Source organism: Mytilus edulis, chromosome 9 (assembly GCF_963676685.1).
Source record: "Mytilus edulis chromosome 9, xbMytEdul2.2, whole genome shotgun sequence".
In the NCBI taxonomy this organism is placed as follows: domain Eukaryota; kingdom Metazoa; phylum Mollusca; class Bivalvia; order Mytilida; family Mytilidae; genus Mytilus; species Mytilus edulis.
The window spans coordinates 1473791-1497214 of NC_092352.1; the positions used below are offsets into that span (position 1 = coordinate 1473791).

The 23424-nt window shown below is 31.0% G+C and overlaps 1 protein-coding gene across 2 annotated transcripts in view; it reads right to left on the reverse strand.

Annotated features, from left to right (window-relative positions):
* The window catches only part of LOC139487436 (fibrillin-2-like), a 108108-nt gene that overhangs the window by 15548 nt on the left and 69136 nt on the right, over positions 1–23424 (reverse strand). For both annotated transcript variants that reach the window (XM_071272216.1, XM_071272217.1), the window contains exons 36-56: positions 22172–22379; positions 20950–21200; positions 19941–20154; positions 18847–19098; positions 18277–18408; positions 17619–17822; positions 17168–17425; positions 15081–15291; positions 13731–13900; positions 12775–12939; positions 11231–11353; positions 10676–10798; positions 8932–9063; positions 8090–8206; positions 6839–7105; positions 5632–5763; positions 4565–4690; positions 3742–3867; positions 1446–1577; positions 950–1207; positions 203–316 (exon numbers count right to left, since the gene is read on the reverse strand). In XM_071272216.1, the coding sequence (XP_071128317.1) occupies positions 203–316; positions 950–1207; positions 1446–1577; positions 3742–3867; positions 4565–4690; positions 5632–5763; positions 6839–7105; positions 8090–8206; positions 8932–9063; positions 10676–10798; positions 11231–11353; positions 12775–12939; positions 13731–13900; positions 15081–15291; positions 17168–17425; positions 17619–17822; positions 18277–18408; positions 18847–19098; positions 19941–20154; positions 20950–21200; positions 22172–22379 (3715 nt within the window). The remainder of the gene's footprint in view (positions 1–202; positions 317–949; positions 1208–1445; positions 1578–3741; positions 3868–4564; positions 4691–5631; positions 5764–6838; positions 7106–8089; positions 8207–8931; positions 9064–10675; positions 10799–11230; positions 11354–12774; positions 12940–13730; positions 13901–15080; positions 15292–17167; positions 17426–17618; positions 17823–18276; positions 18409–18846; positions 19099–19940; positions 20155–20949; positions 21201–22171; positions 22380–23424) is intronic.

Genomic DNA, 23424 nt, shown 5'->3' on the forward strand with positions numbered 1-23424 from the left:
AATAGACAATGAGCTATTAAATTGTTTTCCCTCTTGTTAAACTAATGTCAAGTCGTTGGTTCACTTTTCTTTTGTTTCAACAAATTATAAGCAAATCACATAACATTTTTGCTGAATATATCCTAGTAGAATTATTACACAGAATGTGGTACCGGGATCTGATGTAGAATTTTACAACAAAATACTAGATAATCCACAATACCTTGACATTTCTCATTTGCATCTTTTGTAAAGCCAGTTCTGCAATTACATGTAAAGCTTCCGTCTGTATTGGTACATAGTTGATCACATGGATTGTTATCACACTCGTTTACATCTAAAATAAAAAGTAATCAGGGTTTACTGAAGTGCCCTGAACACCTTTCTACGAACAAAATCAGGGATTTTAAATTAGATTCAACTACTTCTACTTTTGATTGTTAACAAAGCCAAGCCTTTATACAGGAAAAAAACTGAACATGATCACAGGTCACAAATTAGTTCATAAAGTAATTTTTCATATAATATAGACAATGTACAAATGACTTGAACAGGGCTGTACTACGGTTTGATGGTATATGATTATATTCTAGATCATTTAACTTTGTTTTCATTATTTAAGACATTTTAGTTGGACTTCAATATAACAGTTAAGCTAAAACAATGTTAAGAATAGTATTGATATAAAAATCAGGCTTTTAGCTGAAGGACGGGAATTTCTCGAAGAATTGTAGAACCTATTGGTGACCTATTGCTGTTGTGTGTTTGTGTTGCTTATTGTTTAGTTTTTTTTATGTTGTGTCATGTATACTATTGTTTGTCTGTTTGTCTTTTTCGGTTTTTGCCATGGCATAGCCAGTTTATTTTCGATAAATGAGTTTGACTGTCCCTCTGGTATCTTTCGTCCCTTTTCTATGGTCGGGTTGTTTGACACATTCCCCATTTCCATTCTCAACTTTATTGTGTTTACCAGTACAAGTTCCTGTTTCATTCTGATAACCAGCCACACACTTGCAGACAAAGGTGCCAGGTGTGTTGACACATCTTTGGTTAGGAAAGGTATCACACGGGTTGACTACACCATTGCACTCATTTATATCAGCATTACACATGGTCCCCTGCCATCCTGGTTTACACAAACATCCAGTTATACTGTCACACCTCTCTGCCCCAGAACCACAGTTACATGTATTATTACAGTTTTCACCCCAGTGGAACTGATCACAATCTGTATTATACATAAAACTAGTGTTACCAATATGTCTTGTAATATATATATATATCAAATTAAAAAGGTCCATACTTAGATGAATTTTGAAAACATAATTTATTTTTCTGCAAAAAAAATTAATTGTATTATTTTTGTAACAACTTCAATTTGACATATCTCATTTCAATTAAAGGGGAAAAAATCATTAAAAAAACAAAATGGTTTTATTTTTCTTTTCTAAATAATTTGTACTTACCTGAACAAGTTCTTCGATCGTTGTCCAAGAACTGACCAATTGTACAACTACATTTGAAACTTCCTGCTATATTAGAGCATGTTGACTTATCAAAACACAGATTTTTACTGTCATCGTTACATTCGTTTATATCTACAAAAAAAGTATAACTTTTTAAATATTTGACTGTGGTAACTTTCAATCAAATTAATTAGGAATACATGCATTATCATGTTTCCATACATGTAGGAACCTCTAGCCTTTGTTTATGGGCTTAAATATTTTTGAAATTTTATGTTCAGTTGTATTTTTCAGATTTAAGTGTGGCGGAAGATAACCTCTGAGTGCATAATTTTCTAATTTGTTTAAAGACCCGTTGGTGGCCTTAGATGCATGATTTTTTTTATGAGATGTTAGTGGCTTTGAACTAGCTGTCAGTTAACTGCGAGTACTCTGAGATCTGTACATTGTGTCTTTTTGTGTCGGGATGTATAATTACCCGGCCACATCCACTTGTATTTTTGTCAATCTGATGAGTTAAGCCTTTTTCAACTGATTTTTATAGTTCGTTCTTTTGCTGTACTGTTATACCACTGTCCCAGGTTAGAGGAGGGTTGGGATCCCCCTTACATATTTAACACCGCCACATTATTTTTTTTTTTAACGTGGATAATATATTTTATTGCACTCTATTGCTGTTAACAATTTACTTAGTGTACAGCATTGCACTAAGTATCCCTGATATATTAGTTATTAGGTATCCAGGGAGAATATCTAATAAAAGTAAATTGATGTTACATTACAATATTACAATATTTTATATGATTTCATGTTTACCGGAGAATTTCACTTCCGTCCGATAGTGGTTTTTAACATTAGATGAATGTGCATTATTTTGCCATCATCATCTTTGTGATTTGGATAAATTTAATTCATAATACGTCTAGACAATTTGTATAATTTAAAAGGTAAGTTGACCATAATTTTCGTGATGTTTTGAATCATAATCGAAGTTTTAACTTATTTGAAAACTGTGGTATTTTAGATCATGTCTCTGTTTAGACTAAGATCATATATCTAAACTACCCAGGTAAACATGATTATACACAACATCAGAGTGTACAACACAAAGTTGTCAAAATCAAAATAAAATAAATAGTAAAAGAAGAAGTAAAGAAAAAAAAAGTGTACATTAAACAATATTGAATAATATATTTTCATTTTTTTTAACATGTGTTAGATCTTAAAGTACATTATTGTCACCTGACATGCTCAAGTCATGTGACTTAATACTTGGGTCATATGACCTCAGGGATATTTATTATTATTTATGATCATTTATGTAGTTTAGGGTTTTTATGATCAATTTACTGTTTTTTCTTTTAATTACATTATTGACTTCAACTATATATTATATTTCTGCCTTGAATATTTTAAAGATATCTATTTTTGTTCTCTTTGAGTCAGAGATGTAATATGATTTGTAGATAGAAAAAAATATTACAGTCACATTATTTATGTATGTGCCTGTCCAAAATAAGGAGCCTGTAATTCAGTGGTTGTCGTTTGTTTATGTGTTACATTTTTGTTTTTCGTTTATTTTTTTAATATAAATAAGGCCGTCAGTTTTTTCGTTTGAATCGTTTTACATTGTCTTATCGGGGCCTTTTATAGCCGACTATGCGATATGAGCTTTGCTCATTGTTGAAAGCCGTACGGTGACCTATAGTTGTTAATGTCTGTGTCATTTTGGTCTCTCGTTGACAGTTGTCTCGTTGGAAATGATACCACATCCTCTTTTTTTATACCAGTCTGTCTTTTGCTGTTTGGTTGGTTTTAAGCTCAAAATAAAGTCCTCATTATATGAATATATTGTTTAATATCTGTGACCATCAAGTTACACTTTTCATGTAAGGTATTACCAATACGGAGGTTCTGTGATACGGCAGTTGGTTATATTTGTCATGTGACTTCCTTCACCACATGACCAGAATGTAATTCTCGTCATTTCCAACACATGCTGATAAACGTGTGATTTATCTTTATTCTATACTTAACAAAATATTGTGGAAATCAAAATCTAATTAGAAGTTTACCCTCCCTCGGTCGTACAGGAATCAACTTACGTACTTACGGAACATAAATTATTTCTATACTTCCATTCAGAATGACGATTCTGAAAGTGCAGGACACTTTATTAGAGCAGGGATACAGGCGTGCTTTCTATTTGGTTAATGAAATCATAAAGGTGTGCGAAATTGACGACTTTTTCGATGAAAAACATTATTCCAGAAATGACGTAATAACAGTGATTTACCTGTACAAGTTTGGTTATCAGCCTGAAGTACATATCCAGATTGACAATAACAAAATGCAGTGCTGTCTTTTAATCTGCATGCATAACTACAGGTCAGGTTACTCAGGGTACCACATGGATCAGACACTAAAAATTAAAATTCTATACTAGAACCTCATGTTCAAATCTATCATCTGTAAACATTCTTCAATATATATTTTAATAAAAGAAATGTAACTAGCAAATAAAAGATTTAAGTATCAATGAAAAAACATCAGAAGTATTGAGATTGTAGAGTTCTTATAATCTATAGTATTGTTTTAAACATTCTATATGATTAATAATATAGAAAGATTCTGCATTATTCAAATCAAATTCCAGAGTTAACGTTGTTGTGACTATTACATAATATTTTATGTTATCAAGTATCTTTCTCGACATTCAAGTATGAGTTTCATACTATACATTAACTTATCTAATATACAGAATATTTATTTAATATACAGAAAAAAATTTGAAAAAAAGAAACTAATTCATTATAAAGAAATATATTCATTATACAGAAAAATGATTTAATATACAGAAACTGAATAAATATACAGAAACTGAATAAATATACAGAAACTGAATAAATATACAGAAACATATTCAGTATGAAAGAAACTTCTTTCATATTCACAATCTTATTTGAAGGGGCACTAGCAACTAGATATATGATAAAATATAAAATCAGATTATATTGGTTCAATCATTAATAAAATAGTGAAATAATATATATCGCTTTAGTTAGAGATACTGCATGCTAGTGCCCTTTTTAAGTATGTACAGAAACTAATTCACCTACCTTGTTTGCAAGTTTTTCTGTCATTGTTGAGTTCATACCCAAAAAAACATTGACAGTTATAACTCCCTACATTATTGACACAGTCTTGTTCACAATCATCAGACTCTGATGTGCACTCATCTACATCTGTAGTATATCAAAGATCTTTTAATTAAGATCTATCACTACAAACTATGTAACAAAACAAATTCATTGCCAGCGATGTCTTCATGTTATATCTTAATATTTTTGTTATTTAGAAAATTTAGTGTAAACGGAAGATTATCTTTCAGTGTTTCAGGTTTTATTCACATTTAATATTTATAGATTTAAGATGATTTGGAGTCTGAAATACTGTATAAACAATAGCCTATTGTTGAAAACAATTATTTTGTCTCTCTAGAAGTCTTTTTTGGGATTTTTTTGCCATTGAGTATGTTTTGTCTCAGTGTATGTACCCAAACTGGTCAAATTTATTTTATTTGGGTGATAGCCAACACATGGCATGTCATGAATGAGGGATACATATGTTCAATTTTTAAATGATAATAAAGAATGTCAATAAAATTGGACAAGTGACTGATATTAATAATTGCTATAACTAGGTTTGAAGAAAATGTTACACTTTATGTTATATTTTGTTAAGCTGTCGATTGGTATCTCTTTAAATGTAAACTACATTTTGCTCTATTTTTTACCATTTGATAGTTATGACTTTGTTTTCTTTCTTCAAGTTGACTATCAAGTGTTTAAAAGTTGCCATCAACAGGCTATTAAACATATAAAATTAAGCAATATTGTGGTTAACGATGTAACTATCGACCCCAGCAAAATTATGAACTACTAAGTAGCTGGACTAAGCACAGATGCAATCTCAACAATTTTCCAAAAACTTGCTTTTTAGAATAGAAACTAGGGATGCCACTCCGGAATCTGCTCCACTTGATTTGAACAATGAACTAAAATTTGTGTATGGTGTCACATTTGAATCTTTTAAAACCTTAGAACTCAAGGCATTACTACTGTGAATTGTACAGATATATTGGACTTCTTCTCTGATAGTTTATGTTTTACGTTTATAATCATACCTTCACATTCGTATGTATTTTTTGTTTGGTAGCCAGAGTTACATCTACAGGTATATCCACCATCTGTATTTTGACATGTTGAAATCGTTGCTGAACAATTGTTTGTTGTTGCACTGCTACATTCATTTATATCTAAAATTAAGCATACACATGAGACAAGATCTGATAATATTATTAACCTATCTTGGTGCCCGAAATTTGAGCTGTACAATCAAATGAATTACAAACCAATAAAACACGATAAATGATTAGAATGATTAGAATGGTCAAATAACAATCAAACAAAAACATGGTATATATAAATATATTCAAGAGTCTATCCTTAATAGTAGAAAATTATATGGCCTTCCTTTCAAATCACTGAAGATACATGATTGAAATCTAGATATGGTGTACATATTTTTGAACCTCATGTTTGTAGGATACCGTCTTTTTCAAAGGATTTTTGTTTTCTGTTTGGTTATAATTTAATAATAAGATCCAATTTATTACATGTTGTGATCTGTGTATACGGCAATCGCAATTGCAGTCAGTAGGGTTTAAGAACACCAGTAGTTTGACCTGCTAGTCAAATGTGCTTTGTTAAAATACACTTTTAGACTTGTTTTACCTTTTGAAAAAGTTGTTTGTGCTGTATTTGTACCCCACTACTAATTAATTTTGTATGTACACGTATAGCAATTGCCTTTTTTATCCAACGCAATTATGTGTTTGAACGTTGTTTTCAATTCAGACTTATAAATATATATAATAAATTTAATACATTGTGGTAGCAGACTCTATTGATATAAAATACGAGTAGTGTACCATTAATTATAAAATGTTTGAAACTGAAACTGTGATTTTTATTTTTCAAAATTGAAACCAGCTTACTTAACTTATCCTGCAGTTTGGACATTATAACAAAGACCTTTCTTTTTGGTTTTGAAAGTAGTACAACAAAGCTGGTTTTAAACCAAACCATTGATACTTGTTTTAATGCAACAAATACACCATTACATCTACAGTGTAGTTAAACTAGCATTCAAGACAGAAAAGAAGAGTACAACAAAAACAATTACACCTGTTCTAAAATTGACTTGAGTTTTTATTTATACAAACATAACATTTAAGTAGTACTACGTAGGTACAACCAATAAAAGATGGACTCGTTCTCCAATATGTGTTTACATAATAATTTACAATACATAATGAACATAATATTTACCTGCGCAGGGAACGCTGTCGTCTGCAGACACCTTTTCATAACCAGCTCTACAGTAACATTCATATCCGCCATCTTCGTTTACACAACTCTTGTCGTCAGATTGACATATTCCTGGAGTATCTTCACATTCATCGACATCAACGTCACAATTAGTTCCAGTCCAGGCACTATTACAAACACATCCACGACTAGGATCACACCTTAATGCGCCTGGTCCACAGCTACATTGACTTCCACAGTTGTCACCATAAAATGGACTCACACAGGCTGTCACAAAATAGAACATGCTTATACAAATAATAAACACAAAACATAGTAAATCAGATTGGACTTGTGTTACAAATGTACTTTCTCATCACCTTAGATTTTGAGAGACTGTCAAAAGTGTATAAATTCGTTTTTATGTTTCCCCCCTCTTTTGATCTTTTACTGCTGTAATTTGTTTATTTACGGTACTTAATTAAATTTCCCCGAAATCAAATATGTTATGAAGTATTGATCACTATACATATTTTTGTACAAGAAAAACATAAGAATTACTATCAATATTATGCTTAGTCTTTTGCAAAGTATGTATTTATATATGTCTATACAATGATTGTTTTTTTAAAGGTTTAATTTGCAATAAAACACTTTCATTTTAAACGAACTAATTTGTTCAACTATGTGATGGGCAATACAATTTAGAATAAACGAGGAATCTGTCCATGGCACAACTGATGTCCCCTTGTATAAAATGTTTTAAAGGAAAATAAATGAAGAAAAGTAAAAATAATGCAACAAAAATGTGTACCTGATTTTAGTTTTGTGCTTAAAGTATAGTGTATAAATTTCATAACATTTGGGTGGGGCAAATTGAAATTAGAGAACAGAAACAGCAATTTGTTCATTTGAAAAGACGCTTAACTTTATGACATACAAATTTGTACTTGATCTGTTGTACGAGGTAATAACCATTGTTTAAAAGTTTATAACATGTTAGTTAGGCAAATTCTATATTGAGAACAGAAAAGAAAAAAATCAACAATATTCAATCTGTGAGGTAGCATAAGAATAAAAATGCATTATTTGTAATCTAAATTGATTTGATGGGTTGTTCTTTTTACTTTTCCTGTCTTTTAAGGCTCTATGAAGGATAGTGTATTACTATCAGACTAATATATATTCAATAAAGAGAGATAGTCATGAGATATGTGCATCATGACAATCAAATATTCAAGTTCAGACATTATTTGTTTTTATAATTTTCACCTGAACAAGAAGTTTTATCAGCATTTAATTTGAAGCCTGTATAACAGGAACAAGTATAGCTCCCAACAGTATCCTGACAAGTCTGTGTACATACATTAGCGTCACATTCATTTATATCTGAAATATTAAATTATCAATTGTTGCAGGAAGATTGCTACATGCACAATTTTACTTATACTAATATAAGAAGATATGTGGTATGAGTGCCATTGAGATAACTCTCCATTCAAGTCACAATTTGTTAAAAGAAAATCGTCATTGGTCTTCAATGCAGTGCCTTGGATCACACTGAAAAGCTGGCTATAAAGCATTTTAAAGTTTTGCCATATAACAGGAATTTTAATTTCATGTTTAAGTATATCACACTAGGTGACAAATATAAAGCAATGTATGTATAAACATGCCAGCATATGTTATTCTTTCTGAAGGTTTGTGAATATATAAATATCAGATCTGATATACACATATTGCTGTTTGACAATCAAAATGCATAAATTATATTCTGCTTTTCTGGTTGTGGCCTTTTGCAAATCTAACTTTTTCATTGTACTAAACAAATCGAGGTGTGTGATTCGGTGGTGTTAATTGGTTTAATACTGTCATCAATTCATAAATTCATAAAGTAAATTGGTTATAGTTATTATTTTTGGTATGAATATAGCCCTTAGGCCTTTCCCTTTGTCAAGTTGTAATGATTACTGATTTACTATACATTCTGACCTTATTTATTGCCGAAGACTGGATAGCGATCTTAAGTTGTTCAACATTAGGTTATGATGTCTCTGGATGAAGTTTTGTGCATTGGCAACCATACCATATTTTTAGTTTATTATAACACTTACTAGAACAATTGCCGCTACTGATATGAAGTAGATACCCTTCAGGACAAATACACTCCCAGGTTCCTGGATTTGTAGTGTTATCACAACCATAACTACAGGTTAAATTCTGCAGTGCACAGACATCAAATATTGCTGGAAAGATGAAAAAAATTAAACAACCAGTAATATGAAGATTTGACTAACAAGAAGATAATGACTTGGTAAAGTATATCATGTATATTGAAAACATTGATTCAACATTATCGGATTTTAAATTATAATGTTATCTTCAAATATAAGTAAATCTTTAAGTTGTGTAATCAAGCTTGTATATTTTGCATTTCTAAATAGCCCACTTCCCCTTCTTATCAGGCAATTGCAGGGGAAATCAATTAACTGTTAGAAAATGTCTCAAGACACTCAGGAAATTTCAAATCGTGTGTGCAGTACATGTATTTCCATGAAAAAAATAGTTTTTTCGTCAATAAATAGTTGTTGTAATTGCTTGTAAGTGATTCTAGAATACTTCACGAGTGTTAAAAGTAGTCAAAATCACAACAAAAAAACAGTTTAGGAACTTGTATATGTTTAAAATACAATTTCTAACAGCATGTGTAAATGACATTAAATACGGGGAGAGTGTACTTGAAACCACATTGCAAACAGATTTATCTTTGCATACAATCATTTTTAACATATCTTTCACTTTAACGTTTGAAGGATCTTATACATGCGTCTTTATAAAACACCAAAATAGAACGAACAACGGATGGTATGATATTGATTTCAATGGGTTACATTGATTTCCCAGTGAAATAAGAACCGATAAGTTCACATGCAAAATCAACGTGGTTATTTCACTCCTCTGACGTCATACAACAAAAATTTCAAATATCGAAAAAATTCTTGTTCACGCATCGTTAACAATGTAATGGAATTTGATGCCACTGTCACACAAGTGAGAGGTTAAGCAAGCTATAAAACCAGGTTCAATCCACCATTTTCTACATTAGAAAATGCCTGTACAAAGTCAGGAATATGACAGTTGTTATCCATTCGTTTGATGTGTTTGGACTTTTGATTTTGCCTTTTGATTTTGGACTTTCCTTTTTGAATTTTCCTCGGAGTTCAGTATTTTTGTGTTTTTACTTTTTATGACCGAATAACACTGATAATTTGCATATATTTCTCTATTTGAATTCTTCGAAAAGTTTTTCTTTGAACATTAAGACTCTTTCCCCTTTTTGTTTTGTTAATTGCAAATAAATTTCAGTTTATTTGATGCAATGCAGTGAAAAGAAATTAGTGATTTGTAGGGAAGAATTCATTTTTTGAATATATCAGTTTATATTTGATAATAAATAAAAATTAAATATTATTATGTATTTGGTAAATTCAATTATTAGTTTTAAAATTGATAAGATGGCCCTTTACAGTTTCAATAACACAGATGGCGACACATTAACAAACCTTGCTAATATGCTGTTTTTTTCTCTTATTTCTTGCTTATCGTACTCTATAGTGAGCAACACTTCTGGCATGTTTAATTTAGGAAAATAAAGTTATGTACTATACAAGCCTTTGTTCTGTATGATATTACGTTCAGAAAACTTTCTCAATATTCACCTTATAAAAGTAACATATAATTTTCATTTTCAAATATAATAAACAAAATGAGAAATTCATCTAACACAGTGACCTAAATACAATACACTGTCCTCTATTTATAGTTGAAGTGGTGATTAAAGTTCCAAATTAAACTTACTTTGGTTACATTTACCGTCAGCTAGTATCTCAAATCCATACACACAACTACATGTAAAGCTTCCATCACTATTAGCACATATCTGTTCACAACCACTTGTCCTTTCAGTGCATTCGTCAATGTCTGTGAAAATATACTTAAGTATTTTGAATTCATTATAGGTTAACTTGATTACATCATTGAATTTTTTAATTTATTGTAATTATCAGTTCTCTATATCGCATTGGTCAACATTTAAATAAGATAGCATGTTACCTTGAAATGATATCGTTTTATAAACTTGTAAATTTAAACGGTGTAGTTTATTGGACTATAGTACTTTCTAAAAAAATATATATTTTAAAATAAATTCATAAGAGAAACACACTTTATTGATTTTTAAGCTGAATAAATTACCGAAAGGGAAGCTTCTGTACACACGAGCTTAAATCTCTTGTTTTCAAACTCCAGACTTAAACATCTGTATTAACTGTTGTGGTTTATTTATCTTTCACATAAACAAAGTCATTTATATGATAGAGTCTAAAATTTAACGTTTGTTATCGTTGTACATACCTTGACATTCCGAACCTACTTTTCGGAATCCTTCTAGACAGATGCATGTAAAGCTTCCATCTGTGTTTGTACAGTTACTGTTCGCTGGACAGTTATCTATTCCATCTAAACATTCATTTAAATCTGAAAATGAAAGTGTCATTTTACTTGCACCAATCTTTCAAAGTTGTCATTCAATACTGACCGACTTTTAAAACGCAACACTCATGTTGTTGATTTTTTTTACCAAATCATGTTTGATCTTCATACAAGTATTATGCATGCTTATTTTCCTTCTTCCCCTTTCAAAAAATCAACATTTGATTTACCTGACGTAATTGATCATACCGGGTTATTGAGATCGCATGAAACAGTTCTTTCAATCCTTGGCCACACTTAAATCAGTGAAAAAAAAAGTTGCATCTCCATATTGCCAAGACGGAGGAATTAAAAAACGGAATCAACCCATTAGAATACTGCAAACACGAAAACGTAAATGTGCTACAACCAAACAATTTGACTTCAGAAACTCGTCTTACTGTCCTTCCGACAATACACCTTATCGCTATTTGTCCGCCGTTACTGGATATCACACAGGTTTCCGTAAAATTTTGACGTCATAAAACAAAATATCTGACGCTACAATGGAAAAAAGATTGTTGTATGCGTCAAAAGGTCAAGCGGCCGGGTCAGCCGGGATTAGCGATAAGGTGTATGATACCGGTAGACGGGGTTTGTTGAAGACTATCAATGACAAGATCGATGTATTGTGAAAATGCAACGTCAATAGAATTTGATAATGCAACGTCATTGGCGAGACAGATAAAAGGCCGCAAAATCAACTGCTTATCAAATTGCTGAATGCCATTTTGCACAGATTAATGCTATAAACGTTTCTTATTAACTGAAGTAAGAAAGAATTGACTGCAGAACAACATTTGAAGCTTAAAAGTTTCAACCACATAATTGCTAAAACCCTTCGTAATGGATGGCACAAGTGCAAAATCAGAAGGTCCAAAACAGAACACAAAACATGCTGAACAGATATGGTTGACCTTTCTGACACTCAATTTTGCGTTTGTTACATGCAGTCATTGCGTTTGACGGTGACACATTTATTGGTATGTGTAAAAGCGGGGATTCAGTGTATACCACAATATTTGAACATTGAAAATGACGTTATCAATTCAACTTTCGAACTGACTTTTTTTTAAACATTGAAGTTATGAAAGAACTTTCTGTTCATACGATTGTTTACAAAATAATGCTTATTTAAAAATGGGAATTTAAAAGACTAATCTAGTATTGCGTTTCTAAAGTCGTTCAATATATTTTATTTTCTACTGATGAGAAAAAAAGTAGGAAAATACTTAGGGAAGAATATAACACTGTGGATCGATGATATAATATATTAAAAAGAAATCACGCTGAATTGAATCAAAAAGAGTTTGCGCGGAAAAGACTTGTTGAAAATTGAAGTATTCATTTTGTACCTTTACTGTTTAAAATTATAATGAAATGTATTCCATTTAAATGATTTTTAATCAATCAATCTCCATGTTTACCTTCACATTTTTCATCATCTGTAATAATATAGCCTGCTGGACAGTTAGAACAGTTGTAACCACGACCAGCTAGTACTTCATCAGGTGGTGATAAATCTATACAGGTACGTCCTAAAGCACATGGGTCATCAGCACACTGATCTGTATTTATATCACAATCATCACCTGAAAAAGGGAAGGAATAAATATGTAGAGGTACGTCCTAAAGCACATATGTTTTCATCACAACCATCTGTATTGATATCGCAATCACATCATGAAAAAGGGAAGGAATAAGTATATACAGGTACGTTCTAAACCACATAGATTTTCAGCACAACCGTCTGTATTATTATCAAAATCATCACCTGAAAAAAGGGAAGGAATAAAGATTTCTATTGATGAATTGTACATGTGACTGTCAATCTGTCTGGTATCCCATACAAAGCACACGGAACATGTGTTTGTTTTTTCTTAACTTAGGTACGCACTTACACAGTAGTTAGTCAATGAGCTGCTTTTATTGTCTGTTTTCTAAAATACTTTAATTTTTAGAGGGAAAAAAAAGCAAAATTAGACATATACGGAAATAGTTCTTTTCGATGAATAAAGAACCCCAAACTGGTGTCCTCTATATGTGATGTTAGTCTGATAATTCCTCTCAACACTTTTTAACATTGATTTTGACCAAAATTGTATACAAATAAATTGTGATAGCACGTTTGACTGAGTTGAGTTTGACTATCTGACAGGATGCACTCTGAAATCAAATATCATTTACAAATGTACTTTTAAATAAAGGCAACAGTAGTATACCGCTCTTCAAACTCATAAATCCATGGACAAAAAACAAAATCGGGGTAACAAACTAAAACTGACGGAAACGCATAAATATAAGAGGAGAACAACGACACAACACTACAATGTAACTAACACACACAGAAACGGACCAAGCATCAGACAAAACATGTCCTTACCAGACCAACCAGTTGTGCAGTTACAAGAGGCTATCAAGTAGTTTGGATTTGATTCATTTCTGAGATTGTCATAGTCACATGTTCCTTGGTCACCTGAACATCCACTACATGCTATAATCACCACCTCTATAGCATCAGCTGTTAAACCATCACTGTCCACGGTAGTTACCCTGTGAATATAGAAACGAAGATGATGTATGATTGTCAATGAGACAACTCTTGACAAGAGACCAATTGACACAGAAATGTTTAACTATAGGTCACTGTACGGCCTTCAACAATGATCAAAGCTAATACTTATAGGCAGTATAAAACACCCCGAAATGACATGTGTAACGAAAAGACTCAATGCCTTATTCAGATTATTAATGTACAAAAAATAAAGATTATGTAAAATTATAACACATTGATATATATATATAATTTAATCAAAGTCTGAAAGGAAACTAATATTCAACTAAACTAAATAACATTTTGAAACAAATGTATAAACTCAAATTAATTAGAAAATGATATCGTTTTCTTTAATTATAACATATTATTTAAATAAAAATGGTACGCAAATATAAACGTTTCCCTTTTCGTATAGCACAGGCAACCTTCTTGGCTTTTTAGTCCTCCATTTAGGATAATAACTCCTTCAGGGGTCGATTTACAATTTATATCATTTGTCATATTTGTAGATCTTCTTATGCAGAACATTATTGCTATTTAGAGTTTACTTCTATCTTTAATAATATTTAAGATAAAAACCAAAAAACAGCAAACTTCCTTAAAATTATCAATTCAGGGGCAGCAATCCAACAACAAATTGTCTGATTCGTCTGAAAATTTACAGGCAGATAGATTTCAACATGATAGAGGAGAAGATTTTTGTAAAAATTGACGATGACAAGAACGACGTCGACACACGACAGAGGACGGACAACGGATGCCGAGTGATGAGACATACTTCATTGGCCTTTCAGTCCAAGTGATCTGAAAGGCGATCATGCATGAATACCATATTGCGTCACATATTAGGAAAGCAACTTTTTGTCAAATCATTAAAAAAGGAAGGGTACAATCATAAAAGAAACAGATTCCTACACTGCAACAAATGTGTAATGATTTTTCTCTACTTGAGACGGATAAATTTATATATTTTAAGCTTGAGGCTTGCCTAGCGTTTATCAATAATTGAAATCAAAATGTTTGGAAAGGAAAATATCGTAATACACAAGTTAGAAAAAGTTTACACGTACATAATGAATACCAAATAATTACATGCTGCATTAAACATAGAACGTCCACATTTTTTCAATCCTAAACCCCATAATTTCCTAAAAACAAAATGTCTACTAAATTCACCTGATTTTTTCTGTATTAAGATTTGCAGGTGTCCACGTTAATGTCAGATTTCCTGTGGAATTATCAGATGTGAAAGTGCCTTCACCTGGCTGATCTATTATACTGTATCTAAAATCTGCTTTATCATCATGACCAGTGAAGTTTAAAACTATTGATTGATTTACTATTACTTTGATAGATTCTTGTCCACTTATTTCTGGTGCCTCATTTTCTAGAAGATAATGAAATAGTTGAATAATATTATATTAAAATATTCATCAAAAGTAGAATCGATCACTAGACAAAAAGTCTATACAAAACTATACAAAAAACAGAAAATGCAGAAGAAGTGAGGAATACCAACCCAATGACTTTAAAGGAGTTCAGGTAAGTTAACTCTTATTATATCAATAATATTAAAAACTGATCATGTCGTCATGTTTATTTTTTTCATCACATTTTATCAAGTTGTATTGAACATTATTATCATACGTGACTTTTTATACTAATGTATACAATGTATATGTTTGCATTTTGTTTGATTTCTCATGATGAGGTTCTCAGGGAGGATTAGTTACATGTATATAGCTAACTGTGTAACCCTCTTAAAATAAAGTATTGTTGTTGTTGTTGTTGTTGTTATTATGCCAGTTCCAGGATACAGTAGATAGTTGAATCTGTCATGTAACTTTCATCAACACCAAATTGTAAGCATCGTTACTTTCACTTGTTGGACAAACGGGTGAGATATTTTGTGTCTAATACTGACTCAAGGAAACTAAATTTAAAAAAATTGGTCACTCTCCATTCAGGCGAATGTGAAATTAAGACTATGCTCTTACCAATAATAAATTATTTCTTGACTACCCTATATAATTACTATTCTAAACGGGCTTAGAAATTTAATAGTCCAAGGATACAGGCACGCCTTATCTGTGAATGATGTCATAAAGTTATGATAAGAACAATTGATCAAAACACATTTTAAAATACTACATTGTTTCAGTAAAAAAAAGATGTTTTACCAAATGAATCCTAAGTGAAGTATTCGTGATGAAAACAGTCAAAATAGGACTTCCCCTTTTTGTAGATAATACTTAATTTATAAATTGTATGCATAAAAAGTAAAATGACAAAAAAATGAATTCAGAGGAAAATTCAAAAAGGAAAGTCCCTAGTAATCAAATTGTTAAATCAAAAGCTCAAACACATCAAACGAATGGATAGCAACTGTCACATTACTGACTTGGTACAACCATGTTTGTATGTAATGTAAATAATGGTGGATTGAACATAGTCCTATACTAAACCTCTCACTTGTGTAACAGTCGCATCGTTAACAAAACAGACAGAAACAATAGTTACAAACGTCAAAAATAGGGGTACAGCAGTCCACATTGTGTTATCATTTTAATCACTATAAAAAGAAACAAATGCTTTGATGACCCATGTGTTGCCTTTAGCTGCTGTCTGTTATATACTCGGATTGTTAACTCTTTGATACATTCCCCATTTCCATTCTCAATATTATGTAACAAAAAAGCACAAAACAGGAAAATATCAAATTTAACAACCTCATTTTGCCTTTTTATAATAAGATTTTATCTATATAAATATAAATATAATTATAAATACATATATATCTGAGGCCATTTTCCAGATTTATCTATTATCACCGGGTACACACAAAAGTAAAATATTTGAAATTCAAGGATATTTATAAGAACCAAAACAGAAAAATACCATCAAGAAAATGTTGAATGAATTGATCGCAACTCGATCTGTAAATATCTTTCCTCTTCCGAATTCCTATTCTAATGTGAGAAGACATAACATGTACTTATATGATTTAATCAAATAAAGGCAACAGTAATATAAAATAATCGAATAAAAGATTTTGTCATTGTCGAGCATCGTAGAAAAGAGGGGATATGATGTTTTGGACATAACATAAATAACTACTCAAAATTCCCAAAACCTTGGCTAGTATTGCTGTCCTTCAATTCAAAGATTGAAACATTCAACAATCTTAAATTGAATTAAACGCTTACATCTCAAAACATTTGTTATACTGTCTTTAAAGTTTAGAAATAAAAAATAGAACTAACGTAATTGTGTAGTTTCAGACTCAGCCTCCGCATTTGTTATTTGAGTATCATCAGCAAATGATTGATCACCGGTTGCCAGGTAATCAAAGATACAAGCTTTATATTGATCACTCTTGCCACCACAGACGGTATAGGCTAACTGGAGTGTACTATTATCAAATTCATCAATAAAGATTGGAACAAAATCTTGGTGACTGTAATCAGCCCAGGATTTCCCATCAGTGTAATAAAATATTGAATTATCTGAAGTTGTCTCCCCTACAATGAAAACATGTAATATTATATTAAAACAGATACCTCACAGTAAAAGTTATTGAATAGTGCAGTTTAATAGACATAAGACTCATACAATATCAAAAATCAAAATATTTTTTTCAAACCAAAAAGTTTGTTTTTTTGTGTCATTTTGTTTTTAAACACACATCACTGAACATGAGATTTAATTACTTACATAGCTGACCAAAATTGTTATAAATTTTTCTTTCAGAATCAACATCACCAGACGAAAGTATACTTCTATTTGGTAACACAAATTCATTGGTTTTGTCTCCATCAAAGTTTCCCATGAGACCCGTAACTTGCCCTTTGAAATCCTCAGGAACTGATGCTGACAAAGTCAACTGCCGAGTTTTCACCTGAAAATTTAACTGAATTCCTGCAAATGTAAAGGCTTTTATTAAATAAAGAATCATAATTTGATATCTTAATGTTTTTTCATCCATTTTATGTACGGTAATAAACTTCATAAAAAAGATAATAAGCGTAAAAATGCTAAAATACAACTTAAATTTATAAGCTTAGTGTCAAACATATTTACTTCTTTAATTCAACAAATTATTCTTTCACAGAGATATGTGAAAAATTAAAGATATCATAAGTAAACATATCTAACGGTCTTACTGTGTCATGCACGGATTATAATTATCAAACTATCAGCTGTCAAAACCAAATATTTAGGGTAAACCAAAATGGTAAAGTCGACTAAATCTAGTGAGTTCTTTTCCCAAATGCAATATTGGTAAAATACCTTAATAAAATCCCTTGCTATGAAATTCAAATCAACAAATACATAGATAGATATAAATAGATAAAAATATTGTTTAAATCACCTGACTCTGAGAAGGCAACAACAAGTGTATGATTTTGACGTCTTAAAACGATGCCAGTTAGAAAAACAGTAAAATTTTCATCAATATTAAACTGTGTTGTGAAGTCGTTGCCATTACCATAAACTACCATTGCTGTAATTAAAAAAGTTTTCAAATATTACTGGAGAAAGGCAATAACAACATAACACTAAATAGTATAATGTATTTATTCATTAGGTAATACACCTTGGACACACGTTTTATATCATTACTTGATTTTGATTAGCTAAGGGATTCTCGAATCGTTTTTCATTTCCATATATAAAGCAATATCCACTATCTGTAGATAAAAATGCAGGGGAACCACAGTTAAAGCAGATGAACTATCTCAACTGGATAAATACCATGGTTAAATATATATTTTCATTATCACTTCAAAAAGATAAAAAATAGTTTCCTTTGGACTTAAACTGCGGAAAAACGGAAATGATACTGCCAAGACAAAGTAAACAATGTTTGAATTCTAGTAGTTCAAAAAAAATAATAATTTCAATCTGGTGTTTTTTAACATAAATAGGGGCTATAACTTACTCTCCAAATCACTGGCTAGTTCTACTTGCATCGTGACATTCCCGTCTTCCTTGGCAGCAAAACCACTAAATATAGTTGCATTTATTTTCTTCAGTTCAGTTCCATTCTTTGATGTTGCTAAATCTGTTCTAGCTTGAATTTCGAAGGTTACATTTTCATTTTCAATTTTCATCATTGTGTATTCACCCCAGCCGTTAAATGTGTATTGAAATCCATCCAATGTGTCAACATGTGGATCCCCAAAGGTAAAGACTGAAAATAAATATATAATTTACCAATTGAAGTCATATGCAACGAGTTACTTTAATTATAACGAGACCGAAGACAGTGACAATCAAAACCAAGGAGTAAACTAAGACTCACAAAACTAAGGAGTAAAACAAGACAACAGTTATAAATGATATATAAGAAAATATACGAATTCCACTAAAAACCGGGAGCTCTGGAAGGGTAAGAGAAGGAAATTATGGTACCAATACATGCATTCAAATAAAAAAAAACAAGCCATCTTTGCATAATATTTTACATTTTCTAAGAATCCATAATGTATAATAGGCACAAAATGTTGAGACTTTAACCTTAATGAATAATCGCTTTTATTTTTTTAACGTAAATAGTGGTACTTCCTGTACATGTTCACGAGTTATCATTATGTAAAAGCTAACATGAAAAAGCAATTCTTTACAGCAAAATAAAAGGTACAATTCAAACTGTAAACGGACATCTTTTCGCCTTTTGGACTCCATCCTTGACTGAAAATACAGTACATTTACAGCAATCACCCACACAAGGCAACAGTAACGGTCCTTTGTTTGCTTTTTTTCATCTTAAGGTCACAAGGAGGCCTTAAACACAGCGCAAAAGAAATATGACCTTGCTGCAAGTCCACTTTGTGTCAATTAAAGTTGATGATTTAATATTTTCTTGATGTTGTTGAATTAATAAGAGCCAAGCTAATCTATTTGTGATTATTTATATTTGCATAGTTTTTGTATTAACATATTTTATATACTATCAAATATCACAGAAATAAGTTATGTTATGGTATGGTACAATAAATTAGACCTTTACATCTGCATAATACATGTACTTACATATACCAAATGGTGACCTCCTGTAACAAAATCCAACTGGTCTTACGCTGTAGTACAGATGACAATTATTCGATTTTTCACAACAATTTTCTTTAGGGATAACATTATCACTTTGGTATGTAACATTCTCAGTAAAAGGATTCCCTGTAACCAAAGTACCAGCATCTGGACGATTCCAAAGAAGGAACCCCCACCACTGGTGATAGCAGCAAATCTGTTATATAAAGTGTATTTATTTATTTATTTAAGGAATGACTTCTATTTTATGAAAAAGTTACATTATAATTTTGGTGCAACACATGTTTTTTTTGGGTTTTTTTTGGAAAAGACAGAAAACATATTAAAGTTATTTCTAATATTTTAATCCTAAATTCCATTTTCAAATGGCGTAAATCATGAAAAAACGTTGATGACATCCTGGTCCCATGATATAGTTATGTCTATGAGATAATAAACAAAACAATGTCAGCCAATCAGAAGTAACGTTACATCCAACATTAAATTATAAACATTTACATTTGAATGCCACTTTTAGTCATTAAGGTTAGGTGTGCTTCATATCTTTTAAATGTTATATATAAGCTGGGTTTTTTTTATACGAAATACAAACAAGGCCTCTCATAAAGATCTATGGTTGTTTTTTATGTTGCTTTATTCTGTGTCGATTTAACATATGGCAGGGTATTCTTTGAACAGGCAATTTCATTCTTTGTAATCTAGATCTTCACAAATGCATAGATTAGTAAAATCACTTCCAAGGTCCATTTTTAGTCAAAGAAATGTTGTGATGGTCTATAAACATAAAGGCTATTACCTTTGTTAATTACTGTTTATCATAGATAAAAGATGACAGAGAATGTAAATGCACTGCATTTAAACATCAATTTATAACATGATATCAATCAACAGGTGAATACGAGATTTAATTCTAAACAGGATAGGTTAACAATTGTCTTCATCTACATAAATTCAGTGATACACATTACAGCATGTATAAATGTGTACTTACACGACTGGTACCAAATCTGTAGTTGGCATAGCACACAGCATTATTTTGATACGAAAAGATAAAAAATCTTCCATCAAAAACAAGCATTATCTGATTACAAGGACAAATATTCGCTAACAGCCATCTTGAATTTCTCAAGCTCCATCGAACTGAATTAACATTTCTACGATACCACCTCACACACTGAGAAGCTGGATTCACTTTTATTGGACCCTTTGAATGAAGTGACATAAAATATACACCATTAACACCTGCAATAAAATTTGAAATATATGATTCCAGTAAATAATCATCTTTCAATTAAAAATATATTTGTCCTATAGATAGCTTATTAAAATTCAAATTGTTTCATCAATTTTAAATATAAAAAAGAAGATGTGGTATGATTGCCAATGAGACAACTGTCCACACGAGACCAAAATGACACAGACATTAACAACTAAAGGCATTCATGTATCTGAGCTGATAAAACAGACATTTATATGTATGGTCATTATCATACTTTAGTGACCTGTTTGTAAAACTTTGAATGATTTCTACTCCAAGAATAGTTTACCTTTGCTGTGTTGGTAAAACCTTTTGTAACTTTTGGTTCTGAATGCTCTTCACCTAAGTTTCTTTTATTTTGCTTTTTATTTTTTTATTTGCGTGTTTTTGATGAGTAATGCAAAGACATAACGTTGGACTAGCATACAAAATTTTATTTCTGGTATCAACAAGTGTGTTTATTAATTTTTAATAAAAGGGGGTTTGTGGTATTACGCACACCATCAGAAGATTTTTCAGTTCAATAGATGTCTCGATTTGTCATCTTCAGACATACATATGTCATATATGCCAGCTTAAATGATTACAACAAATCCTAAATGATTTGGCTTTTCAACTCTCATGATTTACGAGATACAGATCAGTCTTATTGAGTAAAAATGTAACTTTGGTGTAGAACATTAGATGCTCAGTATCTTTTTTTGAGTTTAATATATTAAAAACTTGAAGAAATTTAGGTTTCAAACCACTGAGGCTAACATATTTATATGCATATATACATCAAACTTTTTGGAACAGATTAATTGGTTTAGATAACATAGAATTATCATTAATACAGGTATGATTATTCATTAAACATTATTTGTGCGTTTAAATACAAGTATTAAACATGTCAAATGCGACAGTTTTCCTGTTTTCGTGGCATTGATCTTTAAAATTGTCACTTTATACCCACCATCAAATGTGTTCCCTTTTAATTCACTAACGTTAAAGGCACTTTCTGTGAAGGAGTATATACTTGATGAAGATCCATCTAATCCAGAATATCCTATTGCACATTGTCTACCACCAGGTGGAGACAGGATATTGACATCCTTAAACAAGGAGTAAGCATAGGTCTTTGCACCATTTGTTGCCAAAATAAATTGAAATGTTACAGTTTTCTAAAAAAAAAAAATAATAATTAAATGTATATGAAACTACATTTAAACACCATATTTCCCCTGAATGATAATATTTATATACAGATACTATCAGCATTATGGGTACCAAGGTATCATTTATCATTTTAACTTGGTATAAAACAATTTTCGTAGTAGATCTCAGGACCTTATACTTAATGTCTAAAAGAGGGGCTAAAAATACCAGAGGGATAGACAAACTCATAGATCGAATATAAACGGACAACGTCATGGCTAAAAAAGGGAAATGACAAACACACAAATAACAGAATACAAGACACAACATAGAAAACTATTGACTTCGCAACACGCATCCCGTCAAAAAATTGGATGGTCTCAGGTGCTCTGAAAGATCCTGCTCCACGTGTGACAACCGTCGTGTTGCTATTCATATATATAAAAAGTCTAATTGAACATAGGGAAAATATATTCTAATTTTCAAGTTGATTGGACTTCACCTTATTGAAACTACCTTGACCAAAAACTTCAACCAGAAGATGGAAAGACAGACTGACGAACGAATGACGAAGAAACGCATAAATATGTCTTTTCTCCTAATAGCTAAAAACATAGGGTATATTGCTTTATAAAACATTATATTCACCATAAGAAAAATCATAAGAGGGTATATAACATAAAGAACAGATAACATGAACCTAAATAGTTGTTTCAGGCAAAGTCGATAGTGTAGGTTTATGAAATCTTGTAAACATACCTTTTTATTTTGTTTTTCTCTTTTTCAGTGTTTATTTTAAGTGAATTTGAATAAACATTTAAAACTCATGGTATCAAAATCATCAAGTGCTAAGGCAGATAAAATATTTAATATCAAAAACAAGAAGAGATTAAACATCTTGACCAGATACATTTACTAGAAATAGGAGATAGGTATAAAAGTAATTAAAATGATACATCAATCACAGAGAGGCATGTATATGATATCCCCCTCAATTATTGACCTCAGTGAATTTCATGTCTCTGCTCTGTGGTTTATAAACCATTGTATCCATCAAACTTAAAGCACATA